Source organism: Calidris pugnax, unplaced genomic scaffold, assembly GCF_001431845.1.
Source record: "Calidris pugnax isolate Ruff unplaced genomic scaffold, ASM143184v1 scaffold615, whole genome shotgun sequence".
Taxonomy (NCBI): domain Eukaryota; kingdom Metazoa; phylum Chordata; class Aves; order Charadriiformes; family Scolopacidae; genus Calidris; species Calidris pugnax.
This window is the reverse complement of record NW_015091382.1, coordinates 7,702-27,764: the sequence shown is the minus strand read 5'-3', so window position 1 is coordinate 27,764 and position 20,063 is coordinate 7,702. Positions and strand designations below refer to the sequence as shown.

The window sequence follows — 20,063 nt, the reverse complement described above, 5'->3', positions numbered from 1 at the left end:
GAATTTTCAGAGACATTGAAGCTGCAGACAGATGCCTACCAATGTCTTCAAAAGCATCTAGTTACCATTGCAAAAAAAAGCACAAAACTTGTATGGAACTGGTTTTGCACTAAAGGAAATTAGTTATCAGGGAAAAAAAAACAAAACACATTAATGTGAAAGGCAGAGCATTCTGGTTATTCTGTATTTTTCACATTCATTCCCTATTTCAATGCTGTGCATAAGTAAGCTTTTTCCCTTTATACATGGTATTAAAATAGATTATTCTAAGTGTGAAAAGTACTTTGATACTTGACAAAATAAAATGCTATATACGTTTTCTTAAGAAAGTAATAATATTGATGAGGAGATTAACTTTGCTAATACAGTTTGGTGATGTAATATAAGGTATTTGCCAGATAGAGCCAAGTGTTGGAATGGTGCTACTACACATACCATTTCAAAACCAGGGGAAAAAAAGCAGTTGAGATCAGAGTGTCCTACTTGCTAGACATAAAGTAGATAGAGACATATATTGAGCAGAAGGTGAATTTAGTTTCTTGTGACAGTTTTTAAAGATTTCTATTTTATAAGTCTATAAGGAGAAATGCTCAGATTTTTGATAGATATGCTCAGTGCCAGCAACCAGCTTTTCCCTCTTTTGTGCCTCACTCACGGAGATCTGACAGACACAAAACTCACAACTCCATAGAACATTTGAGTGAGTCTGGCTCACACACCTGCTGGGGAGAAAATAAACATCTCTAATTCATATTGAATTCATTCACTGCATTCCAAAATTATTTGAGGGGTTTGGATGATAACAGTGTTAAAATTATTCTGCATTTTCTAGGACAAATCTGTTGCTGTTTTTCAAGGTTTCTTCCAGAGATGCAGGCTGTACATTTCTAATCCCGAGTAACTACTTTGCTTTTAAACTTTCTTATCACAATACTGACTAGATCATTTGGAATATGAGGAGACAAGGGAGCAAGCTTGCATACTACAGTAATTTTTTATACTTTACCTTCATCTATTTATGAATTTATTATGAAAAATATTTTTAAACATATGAAACCTGCTTTTTGTTGTGAATTTTAGCAAAGTAGTGGATACATTGTACTGTGTATCATTAAAAAGGTTTAATTAAAGTAAACATTTGGCAATTAATATATTTTGTTGCTCTTTTATGGATATAACTTGCTGTGGTTTATTATCAGAAACAAAATCAAGTTTTAAGAAATTATTCTACAGTGCTGTATGATCTTCTGCTTTGACACAAGATACAATCTAATGCATTCTGTATTAAACAAACACTGAACCTGACCTTCCTCTTACCTTCCAGGTGCCCATCACGTACATGAGTGCATGCACATTACATTGTATTCTGTTAGCAAGCTCTCCAACGGAACTGGCCAGAAGATTAAGAATGAAAAGCAAAGTCTTCAGTGTTGGAGAAGTGCAAATAACTTTTTCAGTTCTTATAATTATGTGTAAACAATGTAACTACGACTGTACCTTCCCAAGGGAACATTTAGATCCTGGATTTTATTTAATTGCTGTAAATTAAACAAAGCAACACCCCCTTCTCTTTGCTTGGCCCTTTAATTCTAACGTCAGTAGATGAGCTAAGCAGGTTTTTAAAACCTGCGTTTTTTAGCCACAGGAGCCAAATACTCAGTTACTTGGTTCTGTATTCAGGCTACTACTTCAGTAACAGCCTCAAATACCAAAACAGCAATTAATACTTTTCAATGGATGCAGCCCCGAGCGATGTGCTCTGGGCAACCCTGCTTTAGCAGGGGAGTTGGACTAGATGATCTCTAGAGGTCCCTTCCAACTCTGACAATTTAGTGATTCCATGAATGAAAGAGCCATGCTCTAAAGCTGGTTCCTTAGAGTGGTGACTATAGCTGAACGCATTAGTTAGTTCCCTGATAATAACACAGCCTTTACTCCTGAAGCATTCTGGATATAACTATACACGTCACAGGTGTGCACAGTGCTGCAGAGAATCAGTGTAAGACATAAACAATGCAAGTGTCATGCTTAACATGTACCTACTCTTTGTAGGCTTTGATCTTTATTTTTTTGAATGTACTTCACGTGTTCTGCACATCTACATTACAGTTTCTAAATCTATGTGGGGAAAAAGCTATCTTACCCCAAAAATACAGAGGGAAAAGCAACTCATGAATTCCAAGGCTTTGACACAAGACCAAATGTAACAGTTTATATACAAAACTAGGATTTGTTTATGTAAATAATACCATTATTACAATACAGTCCTAGAATATAACATGTAGAACAGTTCTCTCTAAACAACTCTGTAAAACACATGGCCTTCCAAAGCAAGTCTGTGCTTTCACAGCACACGCCAATAATGATGCAGTCATATGTCACCTCGTATGAACCTTGGAACACGCCTGTCTTGCTGCAAATAAGGTCTCACAATATTTCCAGAACAGAAAGGACATACACCTGTGTTGATATAACTAATTAGTTTCAGAGCTGCTTCCCAGGTCACCTTCCAAAGCACTATATGACATGCAGAACACACAACCCTGACTGATGAGGGGGAAAGACAGGCGGCCAGAATCTCCCCAGGACACACTTGTGGATCCTTGAAAATGTGAACAAGCTAAACCAGTCATAAAAGGTTATGTGGAGGGAAAAAATAAACCCACACAGGGAAAAAAACCCAAACCCCTGCTCTGTTCTCTGCTGCCTGACCATCTGTAAGTGTGTGGCAAATTAAAATACATATCATTAACAGGTCTCTTCTGGTAACTGGAATTTATTGTGGAAAGCAACCATGACAACTGCTTACTTGGCTTTATTATAAGTGCATATGACGAACAGCTTAAAGGGACTTCTTAGTCACTTTTCTAGGAACTCCTTCTTCTTTGAATTCTCTAGGAGTGTGAAATAGTTTGGATACAGGAGGAGATCTACACATATCAACCATTTTTCTTTTCTTGTTAGTGAGGCAAACTGGCTTTCATTATGTAGCCTGCATCTGCAAAAAAAAATATCCTTTTTTTAATAGTCTAAGCTCACTGTTTTTCCTCCCCATATATGGTCAGGAACTTAGCTGTTAAACTACCAGAAAGCATATTCAAACTCAAGACCTATTGACAATCCACTTCTTATTCTGAGAAATACTCTTACCTATCCAATAGGTGCTGCTTCTGCTGCAGAAAGAGGCCAATAGATAAATCTGCAGTAAACCGAGCTGGGTGCTAAACTGTAACGCGTGTTTAGCATGATCTTGGATTCTGATACTGGATTCATAGCTTGGCATACAAGACCAACAAAGGAAAAGAACTTTTAATTTAGACCAGCTGAGTCTCAGGTGGTCTTACTTACACAAAGTAAACCCATCTTTACATTAAACAAAGTAAACTAATCTGAGCGATTTTGTCTTTTATTCACAGAAGTGACTACAGAAATACTCTTTTCCAAAACTTTCAACACGCAGGCTGTTTCAGTCAACATTGAAAACAGGATATATTTTGTCACCCAAGAATTCATCCTCATAAAGACAAAAAAATTTTAATGCAGACTGTGTAAGACATGCAGTGATACCATACAATAAAGACTGTTAGTCCCCATTTCTGTTCAAGTTAGAAGCACACCACTGAGTTTTAAAGACACCCTTGTAATTGAGGCTTCCTGCCTATGACACTGAAGAGATTTCTCCCTCTTTCAGCAACTGCCTTCAGTGTGTTGTGTTATTCAGGTCTCTATTTCTATCTCCCTTTAGAGACTAGCTGTGGGGACAAAATATCTACACCGCACTTGACATAACAACATGGCATTCTCGTTTTTAACCAGCACACAGAAGTCAGGGTATGTAGAAAGTTAAGTCAACCAAAGGTCTGGGCTAGCTCATGTACTTTCAGCTGCCTCTGCAATTAAGTATAATTTAAAACAATATACACATGTACATTAATTTCAAACGTATTTGCACTTCATACAAAATTATATTTGACCATTGCAAAGGTGGATGCCTTGGTGCCACTAGACACAGATACTGTGCTTGGAGCTGCACTCTGAACAATTAATTGACTCAACTGAGATTCAATCCTAGCTGTTGGCAACAGAAATAACTTACATTGGAAAAGGCAAGTTTAGAACAATTTTTCTGTAAATCATTTCGTTAACATTCCTCCTTTCCATCCATTACCTAGAAACACTTTTTGAACAAGAAAAAGCTGCCAAGGAGCTGACATGGAACTTCTGAAAACTCAAGAGCTGAGAAAAGCACGATCATGGTAAGGTACCCGTTTCCCTGAGAGTCCATCCACCCACTGATGGAACAAACCCCAAACACTCCAGGGCCTTTCAGCTGAGCATCCTTTCCACATTTTACAGAAACAACCTTCACTGTGGCACTTCCACACCACAGTTGCTTATTTTCTTGCTGAAGAAAGCCCAAACAATTATCAGTTTTATAAAGCACGCAAATCCAAAATCATAAAACATAGCTCTTACTTAAAACTGCATATTTCTGATTCATTTGAAACCACCTACAGCAAAACTGAGGGGTAAACGTATCTTTCCCCGCAGTTGGGAGAGTTTTCAAGAGCATCAAACTGAGTTCATCTCTCAGACTGGGGCACAACTTCTCAGTTGCTGACTGGAAAAAACTTACCAAGAGCTTTGCACTTGTTTGAAACCAAGAAGGGGTGTGAATAAGAGGCAGCTAAAATTATGAATGAACACTTTCACCTGCTATTTTTTAAGCATTTTGGCTTTTTGAGGGTCTGCCAAGCCTGTGTTACCAAACTCTCACTTACCAAGCTGGAGTTCAGTCCATGGAGTTGGAGAAGCTGGAATGCCCCTGAGCCTTGGAGAACCGCGTGGGGACAACGGTTTTGCATTTTACTACTTCTACAGAAGGGAAAGGGAGAGGGAAAGGGAGAGGGAAAGGGAGAGGGAAAGGGAAGAGGCAGACGAGGGTTTCAGTCCATGGAGTTGGAGAAGCTGGAATGTCCTGAGCCTTGGAGAACCGCGTGGGGGCAATGGTTTTGCATTTTACTACTTCTACAGGAGGGAGAGGGAGAGGGAGAGGGAGAGGGAAGAGGCAGGCGAGGGTGGGAGTTCTCCACCGCCTTTCCCGCCCAGCGCCACGCCTCACCCACGAGCGCCGCCGCGCGGCTGCGCTGAGGTGAAGACAAGATGGCGGAGGGCGCCCCCACCCGCCTCCAGAACCCTCCAGGGCCCTCATCGACCTTGGAGAGTCCCGCAGCAAAAAACAGCTAGTCTTCCTCAGAGCAGGTGTCTATCCCTTCGCTTCCCAAATAAACTATGTTCTTACTGAGACGTCCTGAGACGTCTTATGTGTTAAAGACAAAGGTTTTCCAGGTTTTTTTTTTCTCCAATTTCCCGCCTCCCATTTCCTGAGGCGATGGGGGATTGGTCCCACTGCAGGGCAGGGGAAGCATCCCAAGGGTGAAAGAAGCTCCCACATGGCCTTTGCTCAGCTAAGTACCAGGTATCTTCTCAGAGAACCAGATATTAATTTGGAGATTAATTAGAACTATCTTATACATTAAGCATTTCACTGTCTTCTGCCAAAAGAACAGGTTAATTCACCAAAACGGCAAATAATCCCCTTCAAAAACTAGAGATGGTAGTGGAGAAGCGAACCCAGCCCATGTGTGAGAGCAGACATCTTTGCACCACAACAGCTCAGCTCAAACCCCACGTACGGTCTCTTGTATTCTTCCAGAATTTAACATATCGTGGACTTAAATACCTCAGCTCTGCCAAAGTGTGTGGTCCCGGCTGGGTACATCTGCGTCACTGTTTTAGTTGGATCAAGGTGTCTCCTGATCACCTCCACTCACTCTGCAGAGCGGTCGCCAACCTCATCAGCTGGATTCCTGCTGGGTGAAGCCTAATGCACTCCAACAGAGGGCTAAAAATTATATATCAGGCTTAAATACCAGACTGACATTTTAGTCAAGAACATCTTCCAAGCTTAGTGAAAACTTTAGAGCATCTTTTTCAAAGCTCTTATCAATAGTTGTCTGCCAATCCTACCACATTGCAGAGATTGCGTTTCTTCTCCTACTACTGCTGAAATATTTTTAATTTCTCTAGATGTGATTCAATTACACGATATCACAGCATATCATCGCATTTGTGTTGCTGAAGAACAGAAGACATAGCAGCATAAATTGTCCCAGAATAAAAATATAATGATCAAGCAGTTTATGGAAAGAAGTAAACTGCTACAAAATACTCTAACAGATTATCGTGAATTACTCACATCTTTAAGACAAGCTGCCTAGATATGATATTTTACTAAAAAATTCTGCAATTTTTTGTTGTGTGCTGATGCAGCTCCAAATTTAGTGACACCCTAGTCCATTACTGGGACTCGGTTGTACATTGATAGGAAGAATCACATTAAACGACAGGAGGAGAAGAGGAAATGGGCATAAACTTGAATATAAGAAGTTCCACCTAAACATGAGGAGGAACTTCTTCACTTTGAGGGTGGCAGAGCCCTGGAACAGGCTGCCCAGGGAGGTGGTGGAGTCTCCGTCTCTGGAGACATTCAAATCCCACCTGGACACGTTCCTGTGCAACCTGCTCTGGGTGGACCCGCTTTGGCAGGGGGTTGGACTGAATGATCTCCAAGAGGTCCCTTCCAACCCCATGTCATTCTGTGAAAGGCAGCTCCAACAGACTCACCAGGCAACATTCACACCCTGCAACGCAGACATAGCCTAAATGCTCTAAAAGGGATATAGACTAAAATCCTGCCTTCCTTTCAGTTAAGAACAGTAGCAGCCTAACAGTCAAATGGCATCTTTTTTCCTACATATGCATTGCAAGTTTATGTTTCCACGAGGGACAAAGTTTACAAAGTATATACACAACTCCTTCATGAACCTTTTCAAGTGTTTTTTCAAGGAACAAAGAAACAAATTGAACATTTTCTGTTCCTCATCAATTTTCACATTTTTATTCCTTGCTTCACTAACAGCCTGGAATCACTTCTGGTAATAGATAAAGAGCTCTACAACATGCTTTGGTATTGAAACAACGCAACCTCAGTCACCCCGACATTTCACAAAACTACAGTCTTCACTTTGGTGTACTTCACAATAGTTGGCATATTGCAGGAAAGTGCTAAAGAAATAGGTATATATCTGTTTATTGTAACAATTAAAAAAGGCAAGAATGTGCTGCTCTAATACCTTCCCAGTGAAGAAACAGGAAATACACTGTTTAGGGCACTGTCTTTAACTGCATCCAGCACAGTATGTTGAAAGCTACTTATGAAACACTGTGAGTGAGCACATCACCAATCCTGACAGCCAAGAGGGGCACGACAGTGGTTTGCAAATGGAGAAAACACAGCAACAACAAAAACCTGACCTCATAGCAGCAACATTCTCTTCATGGCATGAGTTTTCAGATTTTGATGTCAGGATAATAAGCAGTGAAGAAGCTGGCCAGGAAGTCATTTCACTTTATGCCACCATCTGTCTTATCAGTGCTTTTAAGCTAGTTTTTTCCTAGTTCTGCAAGAACTTGAGAAAAATGAAGACCCACAGATTTTTGTTTGTACAATTTCTAATTTGAAGAAAAAAACGACACAAACAAACCCAACCATAAAAACCTGACTGGCCCCCAAGGTGATGTTAAGTGACATCTGTGTGGAAGTTGACTTTGTCTTTAAGTAGACTTAATTGTCTTCTGTTTTCCAAGATTATGTCACAAGTACATCATATACTGTGTTATAACAAATTAACACAAAAATATTTTCAAAGGCATCTTTGGATGAAAATGTTTAAAAGTATTTTATAAAAACAACATAAATTACTTTTTTTTTTTTTTTAAATGAACAGATATAAAATCTATGAACCCAACAACATATAACATTGACGCAAGGTGCAATATATTACACTCAAGGCCGGTTAATTACCACAGTGGTATGAAACTTCAAGTAAATTGCTAGGCACTTTTTGCCCAAACAGTAGTCACTCATTCAGTGGAAAAGTCCAACTGACAGAAACGCCTGAAATATAATTGCTAAAGCTTGCTAATGTAAATTCCTCAAAAAAAGTGCAGATAAAAAGGCAAAGCCAAAAAGGCCAGGTTTTGTGCCCGACAGGGCACCCACTGTTGGCTGCTTTCCTGACAACAACTGTGCTCAGCTCAGCTGGAGTTCCAAAAATGGCATCAACAAGTCAGCTCTCCCCACCGGACACGGGCAGCTCGATTAAGGCTTTACGTGTTGGAGCAGAGAGAAGAAACAGCAGCTCCAGACACATGGCAAAAGAGGTAAAAAGCAAGGCTGCAGGGTTATACCTGAGCAAGTACAGAGTAACAGGGGTGAATTTTGCTCTGAGCACGCTCGTTACTCACAGAGTAACAGGCAGTAATACACATCGTGCTCTGTACCTACCAGTTTGTCATTGTGTGAGGGATCCCAGCGACACAATGCCATATCCTCAAGTTCCCCAATACCTAGAAGCTAGAGCTTCGAGCAAACAAAAGATTGTACTGTCCTGTGGGTATTTAAGTACCACTAACATGAAAGATTGCTATTAAAATACCTAACCTAATGAATCGGAGGACAATAACGGGCAACTAAAGCAAGAAAATGCATATTTCAAAGTACTTTAAAATTCACTATTGATATTTAATATAATTATATTAAGTATATTAATATACCTAAGTATATATTAATATACTTTATATAAGATCGTATTGATTTTAAAGTGAAAAATTTTAGAGAGCAGCAGTTTGTGGCATGCTCTTAAAGCAGTTTGGTTTTTGGGAAGAAAAGCATAGCAGTGAGTAGTCCTTAAGAACTCATCTCAATTAGGTGCAAAGTTCTCCAGCTGGAAGACCAGGTCTACAGCAGCATCGACATCTGGTACAATATGATTCGGTTCTACTAAACCGGGCTCAAATCTAAAATCTCTGTGGCCGTGGAACACCGTTTCCGTGACGCTCTCCCTGGTGTCCAAGGGTACCTCAGTGTGAGGGTTGTACACCCCAGTACAAACCAGAACAGACCTACAGTGGGCAGCAGCCGCAGACGCCAATTCGTTCTCCCAACTGTTGTCTATTTCATCATCCTGAGAGAGGGCAGCAGATCCTCTGCCACTGGCAGCTTTGGCCTGAATCCGTGATTTTGACCCTTTTCTGGAGTTCTCTTCAAGGTAGCGATTGTAGAGGTTAGCACCATAGACATCAGTCATGAGATTATCTCTGGAAACATAAGAAGAAAGTTTAGTCAGCAGTGCAATTTTAGTTGTCAAATTTTGATTGTATGAAAGACATGTTTACAATTTCAATGTAACAGTTGACTTTTCTCTTTACATAACTTTCTGTGGAAGTCCGCAGATAGGAAGAAATCCACTCCCATTGCTATTTGATTACACCATTTTCATTAATTTTCATTAACCTATGATAAAAGCAAACAACTCTCCATATTGAAATTGCAGAGCAGGGCAGAGGGAGGGGAAAAATCAAGGATAGGTAATTAGCAGTCCATGAATAAGCTTATTGTATTCCCAAACATCTTGGAGATTCTGAACCAGCCTTTAATACAATACAGCTTTATCTCTTTCTATGAAAAGGATTCTATGATGTGACAACACGCACAGTAGCATGTGACCCAGCTTAACGACCTCACAAATAAATCCTAGCTCCACACTCCCTAATAACCATCCTTTACTCCCAGCTTGGTGGTGGTGTACCAGTAAAGCTCACAAAACACCCATGCTAGTTCTCTTTGTTAGATTTACATAGCCTATTACAGAAATTAAACAAAAATAATAATTAAAAAAATTGTGAGACATCTTAGTTGCACATAAAGCACTCTTTGTGCTTCTACAGAAATTACACATAGAAGGAGTAAAGTATTATTAATTTTGAAGGTTAGAAACAGTGAGGCTCGAAAACGTTACAAGAAGCACAGCATCGAGAATGTTAAGTGTTCCCAATGGCACGAGACACCAAGCAGTAAGAGTTGTGTATTTTTCATTGCTGGTGTTTACGTTGCCTAGGTAATTAATGGATGAACTCGTTAGACTTAGGCCACCTTACCCGACAGCGTAAAGGGTTCGGATGGGTTGTTTCCACTGCCTTTCTGCAGCCTGTGCCCGGATGAGGTATTCTGCGTACTGGTAGGTCAGTTTACTGGGCTTGCCCATTAAGGCCTCGTATTTCAGGTCCTTGCCAGTGATCTTCTTGTAAATGTTTTCCAAACAAACCATGAAGGTTCCGTGCCCAAACCTACACAGATATAACCAAATTATATTAAGTACACTATGAGATTTCCCTCCATTTGCATGCAAGATTTCCACAGCTGTTTCACTGAAAATTAAACGCTGATTAGCTGACTAATAAAAACCACAATAAAAATACATTATTGGGAGAGCACAACAGACTGATCTATTTTCAAAATGTTGCAATGGTTTGTGTTAGTGTTACTTGCACTGAAGTAGATACCCTACTTACAAAAGGGATGCTTCTGGAAACAATGCCTAGCCTGTGGTGTAGGCTCTGCAGTGACCCAAGAGAATGGGCTACATTAATAAAGAGGAGGGATGAAAAAGGAAAATTAGAGTCAGACAAAAGGAAAATTGTTCTCTCCTTAAACACAAGACTCTATCAAAACCCACTTATAATATGGAAACAAAAAAACCTACATGGGTTTCTCTGAAAAATTGGATGTGAAGGAGGATCAAGGGATAAACTCTAATTTTACAGTTTTTGGTAACTCGGTTATTTTCATCAAGGTCGAAACAGTGTTGATGGGTCAACCACCAAACCAGTAAATCACTTATTTCAAAGATGTAAACTTATGATGAAAAAAGCAGTTTTCCTTCATTACTGAAGTCGGGGTGTGATATCAGGAATAAACTAATATGTACCAGTTGAGAAACATGGAATTATCAAAAGCACAAAAGAATAAAAGGTTGCTGTACAACAATTCTATATACAATAAATAACATACAGTTCTTAAGAAGAGCTTCTAGGTAATTCTAACGCACATAGAATAATACAGCTGCTCAAACCAGGTATCGACAGCCTAAAGAATCCAAACCACCAATATAATGACCATCAGAAGCCAGCAGAGATATATGAGGTTCCCTAATAAAGAAATTCAATCTCTAGTGGCCTAGAAATCAAAATAGTCTTTTAAGGAAAAAAGCTACAAAGGAGAGGGCAGCTGCAGCACTTGTAAACATGGTACAGAATTGGCTTTTCTGAATTCTGAGTGAACCCTTCATTTCCTCTCTCCACCCTGTTTGTTGCTTTATATTATGAAGTACCAATACATAAGCATAAAATTATTTCCAGTAATTAGTAGCAACAGCTTAAACCAACTTAGTCATGGCATTATATTCCAGTAGTGAAGGTAACAGCCCTGACAGATGCAGAGCTGTCATACTGTCAAACTCAAAGGAAAAAACAAACTTTACACTGGATCTTTCCCAAGGACACAACTGAAATGATGGATCTTATTCACTGCAGATATATTGGTTGCCTTATTCTAGCCTCAAACTATCACACATATCTATTTTGCCAACGTGCTAATTAGAAATGGTTGTTGCATCCAAGTAAGGATATTTGACAAGGTCTCCAGCCCAAGATGAATAACATATACAACATTAGAAATGGTCGTTGCATCCAAGTAAGGATATTTGACAAGGTCTCCAGCCTTGTCAAATAACAACAATTTCTATTTCACATTTGTTCACATACGTTCACATTTTAGACTAGGCAAAGAGAAAGGAAACAAAACTATCAAAGAACTCCCTTCTATTGAAAACAAAGTCAAACAAAACCACTATCAGAGACAGGGCCACCTTGTTCTGTGTGTTCTACTTGGGTTTTCTTACATTCCTAAAAGCGCTCAGCATATTGCCCTCAGCATAAAAACACTCTCTGCTTTCAATTAGCAGGGTCCATTCTTTACCCTACCAGAAGCTGTAGGGTGGAAAGGAGAAATACCAAAGAAGGACCTAATGACACGAAACAATGGCCTTGATAATTTTTTCATTTTTTCCTTTGAACAGAGACTCTGAGGCCCTCAGGCAAAAACCTTCTGAGAGTGGGGAAACAGAAAGGGTTAGGGCTTAAAAGCAGTTTTTATCTTGAGTAACTGATTTCCTGAATGCAATAATGTAGATGGTAATTAGGCAGTGCTTACTGAAAGCACGCTGCTTTAGAGACCTTGTATTCAAAGCCAAGACCTGGTAATTAGGCAGTGCTTACTGAAAGCACGTTGCTTTATAGAGACCTTGTATTCAAAGCCAAGACGTACTGAGCAGCTGCAGTATAAAGAAAAGCACAATAAAGTCTTTTGTATACAAGTGTTGACTCTGTATTTTACTGAAGAAATGAGGAAAAGCCAACTATATCACGATATATCACTGCCCTTACCTCGGGGACTGCGCTTCAGCCACCCACATGAGATCCATGTTGCAGGCCAGCACGGGGATGTGAGGGGAGTTTTCCTGGCAGTAGGGATTCCCAGGGTAGCCACTGGTCAGCAGGACGTCGATGATCAGCTGGAGGTTGGTTTCCCATCTCACCGGCTCCCCAAACAGAACCACAGCTACACAACAGGAAGTGCAAAACACACAATTAGTTAACGGCGCCAAAGCTCTGACACTAAAGCTTGGGCTAAAGTGACCGAACAAGTGATTTAACCATGAACTAATGGAATTGTCACATTAACTTTAAATTAGGGTTTTAATATCATACCCATTTATTCACAGAATATCTCAGAAGTAACAAGACCCCACTGCAAAATCTACAGCTTTAAGGAATTTATTTTTATTGGCTAAGTTTCTCCATAGCACCATAAGAAGTAACAAGACCCCACTGCAAAATCTATAGCTTTAAGGAATTTATTTTTTAGTGGCTAAGTTTCTCCATAGCACCACAAAATAATAAGTCCTAAATTGCATTTCTAAGTCTCTCATACCTTTGTGAATTCTATGTTTATGTACAGGATTTAAATAATCCATTGAAGATGTTATTTTCCTCATCTTACTATGTTTATGTACAGGATTTAAATAATCCACTGGAGATGTTATTTTGCTCATCTTAAAAAAAATAATAATTGAATGTTGTTTTTTGCCATTTTTCTGCTCTCCAGCCATAATCTGATTCAGATTTTTTTAAATCCAAAAGTCCAGTTTCTACTTTCCTGTACTTCAGAAGAGATATGGGTGAACATGGTCTGCTGAAAGGAGGTGCTTCTCCTACTCCAGCTCTGAAGTGCCCACCCTGACCACTGCACCAACAAGACTATTTCTGAACACATCAATTCGTTCCTTGTTTATGAAAGGAAGGCAATAACAGCCCGCTAAAGGAAGATGAAGAGGAGAGCAGACCTCCCCCGTCTTCTGAAACTTCCAAAGCCCCATGGCTGAAAACTGCACACATTAAAAAAATAGCTTTATCACACGTGATACACTGCAAATTAATGACAGATATCATTAACAAAGACATTTTAGAATTGCCTCAGCCAACTTCTGAAGTGCCCAGCAATCTGAAGGGAAATTCTTATTATACTTTTCTTTATAATTAAGATATTTCATCTATTAAAGGATAGTTGCAAATTAAGTAAAGATAACTAACCCTCAATCTTGGGAAGCTCCACAGCAGAGGGGTACTGCAATAAGAAAAAAGTAAAAGTTTTCTACAAGATTAGACATTTCCTACTATTTTTAACAGAATAAATTCAAATATAGCTCCCACGGTTGCCTTCTGCAATGCTGACAGGAAGCACACTCTATTTTGGTATATACCTGATGTCAGTTTACTTAGAAACTCCTATTTCTGAAGTGAATCTTGCGGCAAATGACCAGCAGCCCTTCAGTGTGTTCTACATTCTCCTCCAGCTATTTACCTTCCTCTGGCAAGCTACAGGCTTTCAGTTGTTCAATTTACTTGTGTATGAAAGTATGGATGTTTATTTTTCCACAGGTGTAAGAGGCCTCTAGTATTAACAAGACATTTGAAAAGCCGTTTTAGAAATGCATTTCAAACACTGCTAAGAAAGAAAAGTACAGCCTAACACATGATGTATTTGCCAGACAAGTAAGAGTTTGTACTTCGTTATTGACTCCCTGTGGTGACAGATACATTAACAGTTTCTTGAACTTCAACATCCACATACTGACCCTGGGTACGTACAACACACACATCTATTTACTGGGTAGGTATTCACTTCTTTTTGAAATTCTGCATGGTACATACTGTTAGTCTTTAAATATATCTAAATAAGAGTATAAACAAGAAAGGGAGTCCTTTGGAGAAAAATTAGTTATCTACAAAGCACTGATTTACAATCAAAGCAACCTCAGAGCCTAGAAACAAGACCAAGACAACCCTGTACTGAAGGAAGAAGCTTATTTTGTCTTCCAGACATCTGAGGAAGCTAATAAGCTTTCCAAACAGATTTTGAATTAGGTATCTATTCTAAATTATAAGGTTTCCCACAACAGTTAGTTACAAAACCAAAGATAATGTTAGAGAATTACCACTGGTAAAAAAAAGTCTATAGTTGTTCTTGAAAATGCTGTAATAAAACAAACAAAGAAGCGGAAAAGCAGAGTCAAATTACAGTGTAAGAACAGCAGGATTAGGCAGGGAGTTTAAATACTGAGCCCTAGTATAGAATGTCATGTGCTGAGCAAACAAAGGATTTTAAAAGAAAAATACACACTCACCAGAGCGCTGGGTCTCCTGTCATGGTCAACTACATCTAGCAAAGGGTGTTTCTCCCGCAAGGTCTCAATGGTAATAGGCTGACAGAAACCAAGGCTGGGACAACACCAGTTAAGGATACAGAACTGCTGATATTAAAAGATCTTAAAAATCAGTAATTCCATTTTAACAATTTTAACATAAACAGGTTTATCTTGTAAAGCGAGTTTAGGAATCAAAGCAACGTATCAAAGATGGACTTTTTCTTCTGCGAGATAAAAAGATGATGATCCCATTGTTTATAAATGGGAGACCTGCGTGTCTGAAAACTTAAGACAGAAATTATACATAAATCTTGCTCAAAATGTGAGACAAAAAGCAAGAAGCTGCTCTAGACCTGCAATACTGCAAGATCATCTTTACATAAGCACAAAAAGAAGTTTATCTGGCAGCAAGACAACACCTTGTGTAATTATTACAGGAAAGAAATATGAGGTAGTTGAGGAAATAAAATAATACTGTCCGCAGATTGTGCTCTCCTTAGGCCATTATGGCTGCTGATCTAACCCATTAATTTAAGCTTAGTTAACAACAGGTAATCAAACTACAGCTGCTCATTTGTGTAAAAAAGCAGTTGTGATGCTACTCTGAACACTAAGATGACTTCTTACGATGCAAATGAAAATAAGAACTACTTAAATGTATCAGTTATACAAACTAAGCCACTTGATCTTATATTGGAATTAACACCACGGCCATTTGTAAACCTACTTTAAAATAAGACTATCCTGTATGAAAAAGCTATTTAACAGAAATATATTCTTTATATGTGTATTTAGTCTTGTAATACACTTTTCTCTTAGTCGTGCCTAATAAATCTGGAAAGGTAAGTGGAAAATTCCTTCAATAACTTTTCTCAGCTTTGTATTTGAAATAAAGCTTATTCGTACAAGTCACGAATACATTTTTTACAACTTATTATTAACACCAACTTTAATCAAAATCCCAATAAAGGAAGTCACTGAAAGAATGAGTGAAGATTGTGCCAAGGTGAAGGTCATTAAATTACAGTTTGGAGCTTTGACACCACCAGTACATCAACCAAGTTGGCAGCTACTGAGCTAGAAGTCAGATGTGATAAATAATAGATAGAATCCACAAGAGAGCACAAATCCCTTGTGCTACAGTGCCATTTACATACAAATAATAATAGAAAAATATAATTATTTCTCTCTTTTCCTTCCCAATTAAAACCAGATAGAACAAAGCAAAGCAAATATCAACACAGCAACCGTTTTCATGCCACCACAGTAAGAACTACCATTGCCTATTTCTGGCTGTGTAGTGTTGAAATACTCGCTCTCCACTTGATCCACAAGATCCCCAGAACTTGGTTAAGGAAAATACTTAAACAGAAAGCTGTTTGTTTTCTTTTTTTAAAGATACTCTTGAGCAATATCAAGAACCGGTCCTTGGCCAGATACGAGAACACATTTTTCATGGTAGCGTTTGAACATCCGCAGAGGACTGTGCGACATCATCACCTGATCTTGTGAAATCTGTTTAGGATTTAAAAACAAAAGGAGGCTGTTGGTTTTCAGAGAAGTTATTTGTATGCAGATTTTAATTAACAGGTGTATCAAATTCTATGCATTACAAAACAATCATATATATATATCCACCTAAAACCCTACCGTATCATTTTCTCTTGAGTTTCACAGACTATTGATAATATACCAGAAAAAAAATACATTAGTGACAAAGTGTCATACACACCCCTTCCAGCTTCCAGCATTACTCTATTCAAAGTGACCACGAGGTTTTCACTCCTAATTTCACAGAATCACCAAAACCACTTAGAAAACAAACAGGGAAGAATAACCAGAAGTGCCCTAGTTCCGATTGTAGTACCTTTACAGCATTAATTTAAGTGGATCAGAAGACCTTCACCTTTTAGCTTACATATCCCGTTCCTTCAATAGCTATAAAAATGGTAAAATTATTATCCTGGAAGGATGCTATTACGAATCACTACTTATAACTTTTACAGATCTTAAAAAAATATATAAAAATAATTGAGATGTCTTTTTACCACGACACACAGGATTTTATTAACAAACAGCACTGCAGAACAAATTTTACAGCTTTATCTTAGTAATGCTCAAACACAGGCTCCAGCAACAGAGAAGTGCTACTGCCTGCAGCACCCACAGACTGAAAAGGGGGGATAAAGTTGCACCACTTGTATCAGAGGCAGGAAGGTCCCATCTTCCACGGTATCTCAGAGGACACTCATCTTGTGTGAGCAGTTTCATGTTACTGGCACATGCTTGCTTTATTCAGGAGAAGGCAAGATTTATCCCTACAATAATAATGTTGCAAAGAAATACCATGACCACTGGAAAAACCAGTACCTTTGGCAATGGAAATACCATTAGCTTTGGCCAGTGTTTTTTTTACCTTTATCACACCTCCAGCAGAGCATTTCAGATGGCTTAAGGGAAAAACAACACTGATTTAACTGAGCAGGGTTTAATGGAAGATAATACACTTGACACGCTCACCATAAGTAAATATTTAAATAAATAAGATTTAAGCTACTCACTGGAACTCCCAGCAGATGAGACAACTGATCAGCCTTTTTCTGGCGAAGGCAATCCCCCGCGTTGGTGACAAACACCACCGGCACCAAGAACTGTCCCTGAGAATTCACCAGCTTTCGAAAGGCGGTTTTTGCAGCAGGAATCGGAGTCTTTCCTCGCACCAGTACCCCGTCGATGTCAAAGAGGAAGCCAAAGGACGGCAGCGTGTTGAGCTGCAAGGTGGAATTGAAAAGAAAGAGTGCATTAGTTATGCCCTTACTTAGGCCCGTTGGATAAAGCTTAAAACAGGGAATGTCCGATGAAAAGACAAGGAATGGATCTTCAACTCTGTGCACACAGAATGTTCACACTCTGCAACACCTGCTGTCAAAAAGCAGCACAGCAACTCCCTCTTCCTTATACACGCAGCCGCAGGAGTTCTACCTTGCTTTACTAGATCAAAAACATTTCACAAGATTGGGACAAATTGAATTAAATTGATAAAAAGAGGTATAAAAAACCCCCATGCTGCTGTGCCAGCAACACATGCTTTTGATTGATTTATCCCCACCCTATTTTGCAGGCATACTAACAAAATAAAACTGCTAACAAAATAAACAAAAGTAATTTTTTTCATCAGCAGGAAGGTCTTGAATGCAAATGTCGTACTCAGCTCCTCCCTTAGCAGCTGTTTAGATGCAAATGTTGTACTCCACTCCTCCCTTACAAGCTGATTAGATGCTAAAACAGTCCCTGCTGTCACTTGTACTTCTCTGTCCCAGGACAGGGTGTACTGCAGCTGGATGTTGCTGTGCTCCTCACGCATTGCCTCAGTTGGTTCTTATTTTATATACGGCAAACTAGTGCCTATTGTTAAAGGTAGCACCTCCTTAAACAAAGGTGCCGTTGGAGTTACTAAAGTTCATCTCATTGCCCACCATTGAAGAAGTGAAGAACTGGCTGTGACTAGCCCTGAAAGGGAGCGGGAGATGAAGAAGAGATGAGGAGGGTGACAAGAGAGAGGACCCTCGAGCAATAGCACCATTACTAAATCAGGTTGGAAAGGGATGGACCAAAAAGGATCTATAATCTAAATGTCATTTCTCTCCTAAGCCTAAAATGGAGTTGAGGGCTCCTGGGATTGACAGTCCCCTCCTTCATTTCGTCGCTTGATGAAACAGGAGGGAGAGATGAAGCGCTGGGACCGACCATGATGGGGAGAACGAACACAGAGACAGAACTGGGACAGCCTTTGCCCTTCCATCTGTCCCAGGGCTCTTCCCCTGCAGGGAGAAGGGCGTTTTCCCTATTGAAGCAGCACTTTGTTCCTCATCAATTATTCACCTGCTGCAGTTTCCCCGCAGCTGGGCACAGCACCCAGACAGGCACTGCCACCGCCACCGGGAAGGTGACGGGGCTCCAGAGGCTCCTCGACACACCGGCTCCTGCTGCTGCCTTCACCAAAACCACACTGGGAAACCCGGGAGTTTGATCACATTCCCCAACAGAGCCCAATTTAATAAAGCCAGTGCTTCAAGGGTATCACAATATTCTGGGCTGCCCAGTTCAAGAGAGACAGGGAACAACTGGAGAGAGTCCAGCGTGGGGCAACAAAAATGATTAAGGGATTGGAGCATCTCCCTGATGAGGAAAGGCTGAGAGAGCTGGGACTCTTCAGCCTGGAGAAGAGAAGGCTGAGGGGAGACCTTATTAATGCTGACAAGGATCTAAAGGGTGGGCTGAAGGAGGATGGAGCCGGACTCTTTCCAGTGGTTCCCAGTGACAGGACAAGGGGCAACGGGCACAAGCTGGACCATGGGAAGTTCCACTCCAATGTGAGGAAGAACTTCTTTGGGGTGAGGGTGGCAGAGCCCTGGCACAGGCTGCCCAGGGAGGGTGTGGAGTCCCCTTCTCTGGAGATCTTCAAGCCCCACCTGGATGCTCCTGAGTGATGTGCTCTGGGCAGCCCTGCTTTGGCAGGGGGGTTGGACTAGAGGGTCTCTAGAAGGTCCCTTCCAACTCTGACAATTCCACAATCACTGATTTTAATGAGACAGTTGGGTTGTGGTCAAATTTACAGGCAAGCACCCCCCGTGAAAGCGCTCTCCTTTCCACCCCATGTAAACATCTATTTAAAAACAAAAACCCTGCAACCGGCGTTTGTCTCCCGGCTGTTGGAGAAACTGAAACTGCGAGTTTCATGGGGAACAGCCCCACCGCCAGAGACGCGGCTGCTGAGGGGTGCGGGGCATTATCCCAGGCTCCGGGAGCCGGTCCGGGAAACGACTGGAACTACACTGGAGGAGTTTAGTACTAAACACAGCCTTCCACGTTAATTTTGCCATCTGCGGATGACACGCGGGGGGTTTTACAGATAAAAACGTTGCAGCAAGGCAAAAAATAGAACTCTTTTGCTAAGTACAGAGAGAAAGAGAGACCCGGCAGGGGTTAGCGTGCAATCAACGACGGGAGGAAACGAACGGCTCTGTTCCCTCCTGACCGCAAAGCCTCGGCCCTGCCCGACAAGGCACCCGCAGCGCGGCGACACGACGGGACGGGACGGGAGGGAGGGAGCCCCGCGCCCCGGTCACCGCCGTCCCGGTTCCTCCTCCGAGACAACGCGCACCAGAAGCCGCCGCCCCGCCCCGGGGGGAGAGAGGGAACCCCCGGTAACGGCACGCCGGCTCCCGGGCGGGGTGGGAGAGGGGCGATCCCCCAGGAGCGGGACCCGCCGTCCCTCAGCCCCGGCTCCGCCGCACCCCGGCCCGTTCCGGTTCCGCCCCGCACCCCCCCGCG

At 40.8% G+C, this 20,063-nt stretch overlaps 1 protein-coding gene across 1 annotated transcript; it reads right to left on the bottom strand.

The window, feature by feature from the left end:
• Positions 1 to 6,938: 6,938 nt before the first annotated feature.
• Positions 6,939 to 18,093, bottom strand: LOC106899505 (cat eye syndrome critical region protein 5-like). Its single transcript, XM_014961374.1, has 8 exons — positions 17,995 to 18,093; positions 17,291 to 17,500; positions 16,132 to 16,244; positions 14,709 to 14,802; positions 13,615 to 13,648; positions 12,409 to 12,583; positions 10,063 to 10,251; positions 6,939 to 9,222 (listed from the first exon to the last, which is right to left on the bottom strand). Exons 1-8 carry the CDS (start codon positions 18,091 to 18,093, stop codon positions 8,826 to 8,828), a joined length of 1,311 nt encoding a protein of 436 aa, XP_014816860.1. The 3' UTR covers positions 6,939 to 8,825.
• Between the last annotated feature and the right edge of the window lie 1,970 nt (positions 18,094 to 20,063).